Source organism: Hemitrygon akajei, chromosome 5, assembly GCF_048418815.1.
Source record: "Hemitrygon akajei chromosome 5, sHemAka1.3, whole genome shotgun sequence".
Classification (NCBI taxonomy): Eukaryota; Metazoa; Chordata; class Chondrichthyes; order Myliobatiformes; family Dasyatidae; genus Hemitrygon; species Hemitrygon akajei.
Window position 1 is genome coordinate 50,085,545 of NC_133128.1, and position 16,047 is coordinate 50,101,591.

Here is a 16,047-nt window from a genome sequence, read left to right on the forward strand (position 1 = left end):
ACACATCTCAAACCATTGGTCCGAGTGCACCCTTTCGCTATCACCTGCCCATCATCCCTCTCACACTGTCTCCAAGCTTTCTGTTTGTGAGTCAACAGCTCCTTCCTCCGTCTTTTCAGTACAGTTCCTACCACCTAGAAATTCTAGTTTAAACTCTCCCCAGTAGGCTTAGCAAACCTCCCTGCCAGTATATTGGTCCCCCTGGGATTCAAGTGCAACCTGTACATTTTGTTCAGGTCACACCTGCCCCAAAAGAGGTCCCAAGGATGCAGAAATCTGAATCCCTGTCCCCTGCTCCAATCCCTCAGCCGCACATATATCCTTCACCTCATTCTATTCCTATACTCACTGTCACGTGGCACAGGCAGTAACCCAAGATTATTACCTTTCGAGGTACTGTTTCTCAAATTCCTTCCTAACTCCCTGTAGTCTGTTTTCAGGACCTCCTCCCATTTCCTACCTATGTCGTTGGTATTAATATGTACCACGACCTCTGGTTGTTCACCTTCCCACTTCAGGATATCGGGAACAGGAGCAGAAACATCCCAGACTCTGGCACCTGGGAGACAAACTACCATCCGAGTTTCTTTCGTGTATCCACAGAATCGCCTATCTGACTCCCTAACTATAGAGTCCCCCATCACTACTGCCTTCCTCTTCCTTTCCCTACCCTTCTGAGCCACAGGGCCAGACTCTGTACCAGAGGCACGACCACTGTCACTTCCCCCAGGTAGGTTGTTCCTCCAACAGTACTCAAACAGGAGTACTTGTTGCTAAGTAGAACAGCCACAGTGGTACTCTCTAGCATCCGACTCTTGCCCTACCCTCTCCTGACTGTTACCCACTTATCTGTCTCTTGAGGCCCCGGGGTGACTATGTGCTCCTCTCTATCACCTCACTCTCCCTGACTAGACGACGGTCATCAAGCTGCATCTGCATTTCCCTAACATGGTCCCTAAGGAGCCGCAGCTCAACACACCCGGCTCAGATGTGGCCGTCCGGGAGGCTGGAAGTCTCCTGGACATCCTACATCTGACACCCGGTGCAGTACCTACATACTTCCTGTTTCAGTGCTATACAAGTAACTTACTCGACCTGTCATCGCCGAAGCCCCATTGGGCCGAAGCCCTCCTACTCTGTTTACCTCTACTCAGTCGCCTGCTCTAGAAAGCTGTCTTCTTTTTACATCTTCCTGCTGGTCTGCCAGCTGACGTCCGTGCGCCTGCACAGTCGTGCCTCAATCAGATTATGAGGAGAAGGTGGGGTGAGAGATGGGAATGGAAGCAAAATCAAGCAGGGATTTATAAGATAACAACAATTGTTATAAAATGCCTTCTTTATCTGGGACGTGCATATCGGACTTGAGGAGCACTGTTTCGGAGCCAGAAAAGCAAAATGTTGTTGTCGGGTGTCAGTAGAGGTTTGAAATGGCTCAGAATGAACTTTGTGTATTTGGCCTCAGACTCTAATCATGGAATTATCGCTAAGTTTAGAAATATTCCTTGATCAACCTGGTCTGAGGGCAGATATGCCTTGTATCTGTTCCCTCAGCTTTATGATATTCTAGTGAGGAAAGTTCAGACCTTTTCATTTAAATAAGATTACATGAAAAAGGTAAATGGTTTGTTTGCTTTATTCATTATTTTAGGTAATTAAAAATGTATACCGCATTATCATCCAGATCATTAATATAGACTGCAAGCAACAATGGACCCAACACCAATCCCGTGGCACATCACAAGTCCCAAGCTTCCAGTCAGAGAAGCAACCATCCCCAAAATGTCATCACTACCTCCTCCCATAGATGCTGTCTGGCCTGCTGAGTTCTGCCAGCATTTTGTGTTTTTATTTATTTCCGGCAACTGAAGATTCACTCGTGTTGCCTTTCCATCCACTCTGGCTTCTCTTGTGAAGCCTGTGTCAAATCCAATTTACTCCCTATCATCACAAGTTCCTGTTTTAGTCAACAGAGACTCATTGCCAGAGACCTGTCTGCTTGGTCATCCCCACCCCCACCCCCAGCAGTACCCAAACCTGTTGTTGAGGGGAATGGGCACAGTGGTAGTCTGCACTGGCTGCCTATCCCCATTCCCTCTCCTGACTGTCACCCAGTTTCCTGTGTCCTACACCTTGGGTGTAACTACCTCCCCTGCATGTCCCGTCAGCCAACCCCTCAGCCTCCCAAATGACCACTTCCAGCTCCAACACTGGCAGGCAGTGACTAGTGGGGTACCGCAAGGCTCAGTGCTGAGACCCCAGTTGTTTACAACATATATTAATGATTTAGACGAGGGAATTAAATGCAGCATCTCCAAGTTTGCGGATGACACGAAGCTGGGTGGCGGTGTTAGCTGTGAGGAGGATGCTAAGAGGATGCAGGGTGACTTGGATAGGTTAGGTGAGTGGGCAAATTCATGGCAGATGCAATTTAATGTGGATAAATGTGAGGTTATCCACTTTGGTTGCAAGAACAGGAAAACAGATTATTATCTGAATGGTGGCCGATTAGGAAAAGGGGAGGTGCAACGAGACCTGGGTGTCATTGTACAGCAGTCATTGAAAGTGGGCATGTAGGTACAGCAGGTGGTGAAAAAGGCGAATATTATGTTGGCATTCATAGCAAGAGGATTCGAGTACAGGAGCAGGGAGGTTCTACTGCAGTTGTACAAGGCCTTGGTGAGACCATACCTGGAGTATTGTGTGCAGTTTTGGTCCCCTAATCTGAGGAAAGACATTCTTGCCATAGAGGGAGTACAAAGAAGGTTCACCAGATTGATTCCTGGGATGGCAGGACTTTCATATAAAGAAAGACTGGATCGACTAGGCTTATACTCACTGGAATTTAGAAGATTGAGGGGGGATCTTATTGAAATGTATAAAATTCTAAAGGGATTGGACAGGCGAGATGCAAGAAGATTGTTTCCGATGTTGGGGAAGTCCAGAACGAGGGGTCACAGTTTAAGGATAAAGGGGAAACCTTTTAGGACCGAGATGAGGAAAAACTTCTTCACGCAGAGAGTGGTGAATCTGTGGAATTCTCTGCCACAGGAAACAGTTGAGGCCGGTTCATTGGCTATATTTAAGAGGGAGTTAGATATGGCCCTTGTGGCTAAAGGGATTGGGGGTATGGAGAGAAAGCAGGTACAGGGTTCTGAGTTGGATGATCAGCCATGATCATACTGAATGGTGGTGCAGGCTCGAAGGGCCGAATGGCCTACTCCTGCACCTATTTTCTATGTTTCTATGTTAACATGGTCTGTTGGAAGCTGCAGCTGGGTGCACTTCTTGCAGGTGTAGTTGTCAGGGACCCTGGAGGTCTCCCTGTCTTCCCACATCCCAGTATTCTGTCTGGCGTCCTTAATGTACAATAAGAGTGAATAAGTAACAAAAAAAAGCCTCTCCTTGCAGTCTATTTAATGAAACTGTTCTTTAAATTTTGTAATTGTTTTTGCCTCAATCATCTGCTCTGGTACTTTGTTCCACACTCTGTGTAAAACTTGATCCTCAGTTGCCCTTTAAATCTGTCCCCTCTCACCAATGCCCTGTAGTTTTAGATTCCCCTTCCATGAGGAAAAAATACTGTGACTACCTGCTGTATCTAGGCTCATCATAATTTCATAAACCTCCGTAAAGTCAGCCTCCTTCACTCGGAGAGAACAACCCAGCCTCTTCAATCACTCCTCAAAACTCAAGCATTACCTCCCCCTCCCCATCCAGCAACATCCTTGAGTGTGTTCTGCACTCTCCCTAGCTTAATACCACAGCTCTGAGTCAAAATAAAATCTTGCCTCCTTGCATAGTTAAATAATTTAAAATTATTTATTGTAGAGTGCCATTTTTGAGGGCCATTTTCAAATATATTGAAGCGGTTGGTAGTCTGGACACATTGAAACATTTAGGATAAGCCGGGAAAGTGGTTTTGAGGTAGAAAATGTGCTGTTCTGCCTGAATAGTAGTACTCAATCTTTAGTGTCTAATACCGTTTAGAAAAGGCTAATTGTTATTCCAGTGTCTCGCTATCTATTCATATCATATATTGTTTCTGCTCGAGATTTTCCAGACTCTTGTTAACAGAAACTGACCTTTCTCCCAGTCAAGCTGATGAATGTTTGGGAGAGGCCTTAACTTTTGACAACCCTACTAAGAGTGCTTTCCAGATGTAACCACCTTATTTCTGTGTTGGGTGGATTTTACATCAAAGACAGCTCTGAAGATTATGCTAAAGAATTTGACCCTCTTGCTTTCTTTACAAGCCTGGCAATTATCCCTGCAGCGCATTTTTTCCCTCTACTTGAAGCCTTCTCACAGCTCCATTCCTCTCTGTTATTCATTTATTTCAAGTGCACATGAACAGAAGGCACATTCCAATCCAGGTTGTCCGATGGGAAAAATTTCCATGAAAATTTAGATATGGATACCATTTACTTTATGCTTGGACTTTAGTTGGTAAACTTAATCTGTATGTAGACTGTATATGGGGAAGGAATAGGTCACTGAAAGCTGGAGAGCAGTTAAGATTCAATTCAGACTGACAACCCCGAAGAATTAATAAATAATGTTGAGAGGGTCAGTACTGTCAGGATTAATTTTTCAATTTTGGGAAGCTAATGACATTTTCTTTTACTGCAACAATAAATGCAATAACAAATCTGTTAGTGCTCAGTGATTACCAGGCTCTTAATGTAATTTCCAGTGATTGATAGTTTCAGAGAAAGACAGGAGGAAAAATAGGCTTTTGAATTGCAGACCGTTTTTCTTTATATAAACGATTGTTCCAGAAATGTTACTTCGCTTGTAGAAAGAATTGCTAGACTTCAGAATACTTGTCTCATCCTTTTTGATTGTTTCATTGTACAATCAATAAAAAAGAAAAAAACAGAACCATCAGTTGTTTTAATATGAATATTGAATTGACTGATGAACTGATTCATAATATTATAAAGGACTGTACATGAGGTTTATGGTCTCCTTGCAGTACTTTCAAGAATACATAAAATAGGGGCATTTAAGAGACTTAGAATGAAGACAAATGGAGGATTATGTGGGAGGGAAGGATTAGACTGATCTTGGAGTAGTATAAAGGATTGGCAGGACATTGTGAGCCAGGGAGTCTGTACTGTGCTGTACTGTTCTATGTAATTTCATGCTTTTGCTTAATCTAGGATTACTTTTGAATAATGTTGCAGGTAAATTGGTTACCCTGCAGACCTAATCAGAGAAAAGTTGGGTGAATAGAGGAAATGGTGGCAGCTTCTCCCAATAAAAGTTGGCAATTTCTCCAGAAAATTTTACATTTATTGATCTGAAGTTACATCTATTGATTTTCTGCTTTCTTTCCAATTAATTTTGCATTTTGTGGAAGTCTTTCCCACCGCCGGAAGTATTGGTCTTCCTGCCGGACAAGTCTTTGATTGGAGGCTTCCGTGCAGCTGCCCCCTCCCCACCTCTGCTTTCTCTTCACTAGTTCCTCTGTAGGAAGATCAGTACTTCAAAAATTGCTTTAATACTAGCTAAACCTTTGTTTTAATTACATCTTTCCTAATAGTAGGACTGGAATGAATACTGGGGACTGGGTCCAAGAAGGAGAGACTAGAGAATGGAGTGTGAGAAACCAAAGTGGTATGTTGGCAGGTTGGTACTCACGTAGTCATACAGCATGGAAATGAGTCCCTTAGCCCCGTTGGGCCATGCTGAAGAAAGGGAGGCCAACAGATGAAGCTTTAGTGCTGGAATGAACAAGTAGGCGATGAAAAGTTGGCAAATGTGTGATAGTGTTAAAATTCCCTAATCGTGTTGTCTCACAAAACAATTTTAGACAAATCTAATGAGTAAGTAATCTAGCTGGGAATTGCAGCTGCGACTGTGTGCTATGATGGAGTAGCTCCAACAATGAAAATTTGTGGATCAGCTTATATCACATCACTGTCATAATAGTCCTTGATGAAAGATCCACCCAATGAAGTAATATGCAAGTTATGTCTGCAGAACCCTCATTAGATTTGTCAAAGATTAATTCCATTTTGTGGCACAAATTAGTCAGGGAACATTAACGTAATAACACTGGTTGAAAACTTTTTGATATCTACTAACTTTGAGCGAGGTGATCTGTAATTTCAGTATTCCTTCTTCTCCCTTCTTGCTTGAATGTTAGAATTGTGTGTGTGTCTTGCTTTATCAGGTTACATTTACTTCCTTTTAACTTTCTGATTTGGAGTGGAACTTTTTCAAAGTAATACTTCTATCCCTGATGTAGCCTTCCCACACTTCTGCTGCTGTGTACTGTGCAGTTGTGTGTAACTTACACAATACTTTCAAGGAGAAAGTATCAAACGTTGTTCATGGGTCTCATCCCATCAGACAAGGCAACATCTTGTGCAAGGAGCCAGAGGTGTGGCCCTGATGGCCCTCTGTTGCTGATACAACAGAGGTGATGTTGGAGGCATATTAGCTACTAATGTGACTTGTGACCTTTTACACAATTCTCAAGTGTTATTGTGGGCTGTTTAATCCAGTGCTTTGACTAATGAGCTATGCCTAACTTTTACATCCTTTTCTCTAAATCCATTAAAGTGAGAGGGGAGGAGATGCAGGATTTTGATTAAGAGGAACAGATAATGAGGATGACACCATATAGGGAGATGAAAGGAATGAATTTTCCTGGATAATAACTACACTTTGCTCCAGGGACCTGTGTGAAATTCGTCCGGATGGAAAACCAAAGTTGTTTGTTGTGTCCACGACCTTTACACAACTTTTCAGTGACTTGAAGGGAAAGATCTGCGTGCATTCACTTTCTGAGCAGAAATTGGAGTGAGACAATCTGTGTTTGGAGAAGTGGGGAGGGGCGGATGGATGTGGCAAGGCATCAGTTTGAAGATAAAAGTGCAAGCTCACATTTTACCATGACTGACTTTTGTAACTTGATGTTGTCATCAAAAGGTTTGGATTTTGAGACTTGTCAACGTGGGGCTTAACTCTTGTTTTAAGAGCGATGTCAGACATTTGCCGAGAGCTTTCTAATTTTGTTCCAATATCCACAGGAGCTCCTGGCAGCTGTCAACATAAGACTGAAGTTCCTACATTTGCCATGGAGATTTTATTACAAGTGTTGCTGCTTTCTTTTAGCACGCCCTTACCTTTTTTGAATATGTTTATGCAGACCTGTCCTTAGGAAAAACCCTGATACAACAAATAAACTTCTTGTACATTTAATCACACTAATCCTGGGCAAAGCTGAGAAAACCTGCTTGCACTTCCTTTCCAACTTCATGGAGAATATATGAGAATTCACAATTGATGCAAAAGAAATGCTAGTTAGGTTCAATATTCTAATAAGTTTGCTTGCACATAGAGGGAATCAAAAATGACATTGAATCAGGTATCTGTGACACGGCTTGACTGTGACAAAAACCGTTGGTTGGCGTTGTGAAGATAAAATTGAAACTAGTTGCAAAGCAACAAGATTTGGAAGCTACAGTGAATGGGATACAATTACCATTGGCAGACTGATGTCCAGGTTAGCAGTCATCACTGTTGGTTGTGAAATGATAGTTGGCTTCCTTAATGCTATCATTCACCCAAGCTTTAGAAAGCTTGGGAAATCAAAGTCCTAATGTTATCTGGCTCACAGTTTGGGTGCAATTACAAAGGAACTATCAATGGGTTGATCACTTAGTAATTTAAGACCCTATCTCACTGCAGATTTATCAACTGAGAATTTTTTGAATGAGCTAATTGTATGTGGTTTATCTTTTATGAGGCTCACAGGCTTTTGGAGCTCAATAAAATAGCTGTAGGGAGACTGTTGTGGTGAGATTTTAAGTCATGGACTCACAGAAAACTACAGCACAGAAACAGGCCAGTTGGCCCATTTAGTCCAGCCAAGCTATTAATCTGTCTTGTCCCATCAACCTGCAGTTTGCCTTTAGCCCTCCATACCCCTACCAATCATGTACCTATCCAAATTTCTCTTGAATGTTGAAATCAAACTCAAATTGACCACTTCCACTGGCAGCTTGTTCCACACTCTCAGTGAACAAGTTCCCCTTAAACATTTTCACCCTTCACCCATAACCTATGACCTCTAGTTCCAGTCTCACCCAACCTCGGTAGAGAAAGCCTGCTTGCATTTACACTATTTATACCCCTTATAATTTTGTATACCTCTGCCAAATCACCCCTCATCCTCCTATACTTCAGGGAATAAAGTCCTAACCTATTCAACCTATAAAGTCCCTGTAAGTCGGACCCTTGAGCCTTGGTAACTTCCTTGTAAATTTTCTCTGTACTCTTTCAATCTTATTGGCACCTTCTGTAGATAGATAGCCAGAGCTACACACACTACTCCAAATCAGGCCTCACCAATGTCTTGTACAACATCCCATTTCCTGTATTCGATACTGAATCAGAATCAGGTTTATTATCACCGGCATGTGACGTGAAACTTGTTAACTTAGCAGCAGCAGTTCAATGAAATACATAATATAAAAGAAAAAATAAATAAGTAAATCTTGTTCAGTATACTTTATGCCGTATACATATATTGAAATAGATTAAAATCGTGCAAAAAGCAGAAATACAGTATTTTTTTTTTAAAGTGAGGTAGTGTCCAAGGGTTCAATGTCCATTTAGGAATTGGATGGCAAAGGGGAAGAAGCTGTTCCTGAATCACTGAGTGAGTGCCTTCAGGCTTCTGTATCTCCTACCTGATGGTAACAGTGAGAAAAGGGCACGCTCTGGGTGCTGGGGGTCCTTGATAATGACTGCTGCCTTTCTGAGACACTGCTCCCTAAAGATGTCCTGGGTACTTTGTAGGCTAGTACCCAAGATGGAGCTGACTAAAATTACAATCCTCTGCAGCTTCTTTCAGTCCTGTGCAGTAGCGCCCCCCCCACCCCCCATACCAGACAGTGATGCAGCCTGTCAGAATGCTCTCCACGGTACAACTATAAATGTTTTTGACTGTATTTGTTGACATACCAAATCTCTTCAAACTCCTAGTAAAGTATAGCTGCTGTCTTGCCTTCTTTATAACTGCATCGATATGTTGGGACCAGGTTAGAGCCTCGGAGATCTTGACACCCAGGAATGTGAAGCTGCTCACTCTCTCAGCTTCTGATCTCTCTGAGGGTTGGTATATGTTCCTTCCAGAAGTCCACAATCAGCTCTTTCGTTGAGTGCCAGGTTGTTGCTGTGACACCACTCCACTAGTTAGCATATCTCACTCCTGTATGCCCTCTTGTCACCACCTGAGATTCTACCAACAATAGTTGTATCATCGGCAAATTTATAGATGGTATTTGAGCTATGCCTAGCCACACAGTCATGTGTATATAGAGGGTAGAGCAGTGGGCTTAAGCACACACTCCTGAGGTGCACCAGTGTTGATAGTCAGCAAGGAGGATATATTATCACCAACCCACACAGACTATGGTCTTCTGGTTTGGAAGTCAAGGATCCAATTGCAGAGGGAGGTACAGAGGCCCAGGTTCTGCAACTTCTCGATCAGGATTGTGGGAATGATGGTACAGCTGAGCTATAGTCGATGAACAGCATCCTGACGTAGGTGTTTGTGTTGTCCAGATGGTCTAAAGTCATGCAGAGAGCCATTGAGATTGTGTCTGCTGTTGACCTATTGTGGTGATAGGCAAATTGCAATGGGTCCAGGTCCTTGCTGAGGTAGGAGTTCAGTCTAGTCAAGACAAATCTCTCAAAGCTGTCTTTCATCGCTGTTGATGTGAGTGCTACTAGGCAATAGTCATTAAGGCAGCTCACATTATTCTCCTTGGGCACTGGTATAATTGTTGCCTTTTTGAAGCAAGTGGGAACTTCCACCCATAGCATTGAGAGGTTGAAAATGTCCTTGAATACTCCCATTATTTGGTTGGCACAGGTTTTCAGAGCCTTACCAGGTACTCCATTTGGGACCTTCTGCCTTGTGAGGGTTCACTCTCCTTAATGACAGCCTAACATTGGCCTCTGAGACAGAGATCACAGGGTCATCAGGTACAGCAGGGATCTTTACAGCTGTAGTTGTATTCCCTTTCAAAGCGGGCATAGAAGGTGTTGAGTTCATCTGGTAGTGAAGTATTGCTGCCATTCATGTTATTGGGTTTCACTTTGTAGGAAGTAATGTCTTGTAAGCCCTGCCAGAGTTGTCGTGCATCTGAAGTTGCCTCCAACCTAAGTCAAAATGGTCTCTTTGTCCTTGAAATAGCCCTCCGTAAATCAAACTTGGTTTTCTGATACAGGCCTGGGTTACCAGATTGAATGCCACAGATCTAGCCTTCAGCAGACGACATACCTCCTGGTTCATCCACTGCTTTTGGTTTGGGAATGTGCAGTAAAGTACATTATTTATGAAGGACAATGTGCCAAAAGCTCTCTTTATGACTCTGTCTACTTGCGATACCATTTTCAAGGAATTATGAACCTGTATTCCCAGATCCCATTGTGCTGCCACACTTGTCAGTGTTCTACTGCCCAACGTGCAAATCCTACCCTCCTCTGTCCTCCCGAAGTGGAACGCTCTCACTTATCCGCATTAAATTCCATCTGCCGTTTTTCCGGCTGATTCAGATCCCACTGCAAGCTTTCCTTGCTGTCCACTACAGAGTCGAATGTACTTCCTAAGAAGGTTGGCATCATTCAATGTCTGCAGTGAGATGCTGAAGATGTTCTATAGGTCAGTTGTGGAGAGCGCCCTCTTCTTTGTGGTGGCGTGTTGGGGAGGAAGCATTAAGAAGAGGGACGCCTCACGTCTTAATAAGCTGGTAAGGAAGGCGGGCTCTGTCGTGGGCAAAGTACTGGAGAGTTTAACATCGGTAGCTGAGCGAAGGGCGCTGAGTAGGCTACGGTCAATTATGGATAACTCTGAACATCCTCTACATAGCACCATCCAGAGACAGAGAAGCAGTTTCAGTGACAGGTTACTATCGATGCAATGCTCCTCAGACAGGATGAAGAGGTCAATACTCCCCAATGCCATTAGGCTTTACAATTCTACCTCCAGGACTTAAGAACTTTTTAAAAGCTATTAATGCTTTTGAGATGGTGATTTAGATGCATATCATATTTTTTTACTGAGTTAAATATTGTATGTAATTAGTTTTGCTACAGCAAGTGTATGGGACACTGGAAAAAAAAGTTGAATTTCCCCATGGGGATGAATAAAGTATCTATCTATCTATCTATCTACCAATCTTGGTGTCATCTGTAAATTTGTGGATCCAGTTACATCATGAAGGATCCCTCCTTTGTTACTCATGGATTCACATCAGAGAGGAGGCTGCGTAGTGTCTATGCCATTTCACCAGACTGAAAAAGACAGTCACTTTACCAAGTAGCAAGACTAATCAACAGCTCCATCCACTTATCCCTCCACACCTCCAACTTCCCCTACTTCATCATTTCCTATCAGTCACCTTGCGTACAGACGCTCCTGTGCCTAGTGTTAATTTATGGACGTGCAATTAATCTATGTGTATGAGCTATCTTGTGTATTTGTAAATAGTGTGTTTTTATTATGATTGTTTTCTTTATATTATGTTTCTTTTTGTGCTGCGTTGCCCCAGAGTAACAATTATTTTGTTCTCCTTTACAATTGTGTACTGGAAATGACATTGAACAATCTTGAATTGGTTCGTTGATATAGAATACAAACAGCATTGGACCCAGCACTGATCCGTGCGGTACACCACTTGTGACAGGGCTCCAGTGATAGCGACAACCATCTACTGCCATGAAGCCATTGTCTAATTCAATTTGCCACCTCAAGCTGAACGCCAGGTGATTGAACTTACGATCAGCCTCCCATGCGAGATCTTGTTTTATTTTAGTTTTGTACTCACTCCACTCCAAACAATTGCCCCTCCCTCTCCCCTCCCCTGCCAACTTTGGATACTGGTGACCTGTACACACAAGAGTTGATGTAATTTGTGTGAATCTTGGGCATGTACATGTACTTATTCTGAATCAGAATCAGGTTTAATATCACCAGCATATGTGGTGAAATTTGTTGTTTTGGAGCAGCAGTACATTGCAATACACAGTAGTAAAACTATAAATGACAGTAAGTATATATTGAATTTATTTTATAAGTAGTGCAAAAAGCGAGGTGGGAGAAGTACTGAGGGAGTGTTCATGGTTTCATTGTCCATTCAGAAATCTGATGGCAGAAGCTGTTCTTGAAATATTGATTGTGCATCTTCAGGCTTGTTGGTTTCTTGTGTTTAAATCCACACTGCAAAGAAAATGACAACTAAACAGTCAGATCAACAGGTTCCTGAACCTCCTCACTGACGGTAGCAATGAAAAGAGGATATGTCCTGGGTGATGGGGGTCTTCAGTGATGAATGCCATCTTTTCGAGCATTACCTTTTGAAGGTGTTCTGGATGCTGGGGAGGCTAGTGCCCACAATGGAGCTGGCTGAGTTTACAACTTTCTGCGGCATTTTTTCTGATCCTATGCAGTGGCCACTCTGTGCCAGACAGTAATGTTAGAATGCACTCCACGGTACATCTGCAGAAACTTGCGAGCGTCTTAGGTGACATAAAAAATCTTCCCAAACTCCCAATGAAATATATCCACTGTCATACCTTCTTTGTAATTGCATCAGTATGCTGGGCCCAGGATAGATCCTCAGAGATGTTGACAGCCAGGAATTTGAAACTGCTCACCCTTTCCACTGTTAATCTTTCATTGATGACTGGTGTGCATTCCCTCGACTTGCCTTTCCTGAAGACCACAATCAATTCCTTGGTCTTGCATTGAGTGCAAGGCTGTTTCTGCAACATTACTCAATCAACTGATCTTTCTCACCTCCTCATCATCATCTGAAACTTTGCCAACAATAGTTATGTTGTTGGTAAATTTTATAGGTTCCATTTGAGCTATGCCAAGCCACACAGTCATGGGTGTAGAGGGACTACAGCAGTGGGCTAAGCACACATCCTTGAAGCATGCCAGTGTTGATTGTCAGTGAGGAGGAGATGTTATTTCCAAACTGCATGGACTGTACTGTCCTGCATAGGAAGTCGAGGATCCAGTTGCAGAGAGAGGTACAGAAGCCCAGGTTTTGGAGCTTTTGGTTAGAACTGAGGTTAAGGAAAATAAGTAAGCTGTTAGTCACTGCAAAATAAAATTTGAAGATCTGTTTCATTATTTCTTCTTGCTTTCAGGCCCTGGACTTAACAGGAGACTGTTTTGGTTGGAAATGATCATCTTGAGCCTTTAAGAATTTTTAGCAAAATATTGATCTAGAATAGATACTCCTTAAAAATAAGGAGTACTTTGTAGTCTCTAATAATAAAAGCAAACTGCCATTTCAGTTTTTTACCCGGCTATCTGCATGGTATTTGTAACCATAGCAACAGCCAAAGGTGCCAAGCTGCATGATTACATATCCAGCCTTCCTTCATAGCTGCCATGTAATCGCCAGCGTGAGTATAAGCTGCAGATCTTCTTGTTATCTTCATTGTTCAGTTTGTAATCATCATTATTCTCTGCATGAAAAAAATCAGGTAGAGTAAGTAATTCCTTCATCTCAAATGTGTTTTCTCAAATACCATTATATTCTTTATTCAGTGCAATTAATTAACAAAGTAATTAATGATTCAGAGCCAAATTACTAATTTGCCCTGGGCACCAAAACACAAGAAGAATGTGATGTTTAAACAGCTGTACAAGGCTCACCTGGGAAGAACAGCCTTACAGCTGCCCTGAGTTTTGTCATTAATGCTCTATGCATTGCAAGGCCTCCTGGATACAAATTCCTTTGTGTGGGGGTTGCTGCAGACTTACTGAGGTTCATAACAGACTGACTTCTCATTTGAATTTACTGGAGTTCCCATCTGCATCACATGCTGAGCCAAGTTGGCAAAAAAACAGCCAATGTCTGATGTTTGTGATTTCTGTGTTCATGTGAAAGTCCTGAGCTTTCTGATAGTTTGCAGGGCTGTTGTGAATGAATACAATTCTCAAAAAGGTGCATGTTATTAATAAACAGTTTATATAACTTGAACTTAGTATAAACAAATATTAACTTCATTATCTTGGATATTAAACTAAGTTGAAAAATAATTTGCAGCCAGTCTACAAACAGTGGATGAAGTTATCTGGGAGAAAAATTCAAGATTCAAATACATTTATTATACAACCTTAGATTTGCTTGCTCAAAGATAGCCACGCAGCAAGAAACCTGAAAGAGCCCAATTAACGGGAAAAAAAATAGAAGTAAAAATAAAAGAACAACACTCGATGCCCAAGAGAAAGGGAAAAAAACACAAATTATGCAAACAATTGAAGCGAACAACAGCATTCCGATCGAAAATTGAGTCCTCGAATCCGATCCCTGGAGTAGGCCCAAAGCCTCGCTTATCAGTTCATCATATTAGCAGACACAGAGCACAGAAGCCAGGGCAGTCGTCATAGCCTCAGTGCCATGGAGATGACCATCACGGAGAACAAGCGAAATCCGCTCTGGGTCCGACCAGCACTCTGACTTTTCAGTCTACCTGGGCTGGCGTTTAAATTGACCAAACAACAGAACAGTGAAAGGCTCCAGTTCCCTGGAGAGATGAGTGAAGATTGCAGACAATGAGCAAAATTGGCTCTTGCTTCCAATCTGGGCTGAAATTTAAGTCTAAGCAATGGATCTTCCTCACAAATAAGAGAAAATGTGCAGATGCTGGAAATCCAAGCAGCACATACATACAAAATGCTGTAGGAACTCAGCAGGCCAGGCAGCATCTATGGAAAAGAGTACAGTTGATGTTTCGGGGCTGAAACCTGGACTGGGTGACCCCATCCATTATCCATACTCTTCTGTGATTGTCAGTGGTTGCATAAGCAGGGTTTGTATATGAGCAGCTGGTGCATATTACAACCATGACCATCTGCTTCCATGTTTTTGATCCATGTTTTGGTGACAACAGTGCTGATTCCTCCAGCTTGAATGTACTGATCAACTGTTCTGCCATCAATAGATGCAGCTGGAAGTGAGGACTGCTGCTATGCTTAATGTGCTTCTATTTAAATGACCCACAGCTTCTTGTTTATGTGGTTCAACATATTAAACTCCTTCTTAGTTTCTGTCTGAAGCTTTATTTATTTATTTTTTTAATCCCTTAGGTCTTTCAGCAGCCAAATTGCTGACAGAATCTGGGCAGAAAGTGGTGGTACTGGAGGCCCGTGACAGGGTTGGAGGCCGGACCTTCACAACCAGAGTGAGTATGAAAGACGGCAAGCTGATTCCCCAGCAGGAATAAGCCAGCAATATTGGTCTGAGTTTTTAAGTTTATTTTCTACTGAAGAAAATTCATTGATGGTAATCCATGGTGTGATCTAAACAATAAGAATATCTTTACACACTTGTGGCCATTTTATTAGGTATGTCCTGTACCTAATAAAGTGGCCGCTGAGCGTATGTTCATGGTCTTCTGCTGCTATGGCCCACCCACTTCTAGGCTTGACATGTGCGTTCAGAAATGCTTTTCTGCACACCATTGTTGTTACACATGCTTATCTGAGTTACTGTCGTCTTCCTGTCAGTTTGAACCAGTCTGGCCATTCCCCGCCGACCTGTCTCATTAACAAGGCATTTCTGCCCACAGACCCGCGGCTCACTGGATACTTTGTCTCTCACACCATTCTCTGTAAACGTTAGAGACAAAATCCCAGAAGATCAGCAGTTCCTGAGGTACTCAAACCACCTGAAAAACAACTGTACCTCTTGACCATGTCTGCGTGCTTTGATGCATTGAGTTGTTGCCGTGTGCTTGGCTGATTAGATATTTGTATTAACGAGTAGGTTCATTTGTGTACTTAATAAATTGACCCTGAGTGTATAAATTAGAAGTAATGACTGACTTGAAATGCATTACATTTAGCCTATATACTTGTATACTTGTTGAGTCTTGAGCTTATGGACTGGTTGTTGTATTATTGTAACGAATGAAGGCTCTACAAGCCTCCTATCCAGTATGATCACGATACAAGTTCCTGTATTGATTAAAAAAGTGTACTATCTCTGTAGTAGAAGCACCTCA

General features: G+C 42.4%; 1 protein-coding gene across 1 annotated transcript in view; it reads left to right on the forward strand.

The window, feature by feature from the left end:
- mao (monoamine oxidase) overlaps positions 1 to 16,047 on the forward strand; it is a 301,102-nt gene that overhangs the window by 53,736 nt on the left and 231,319 nt on the right. Inside the window, exon 2 of the mRNA XM_073045512.1 lies at positions 15,131 to 15,225. Coding sequence (XP_072901613.1) covers positions 15,131 to 15,225 — 95 coding nt within the window. The remainder of the gene's footprint in view (positions 1 to 15,130; positions 15,226 to 16,047) is intronic.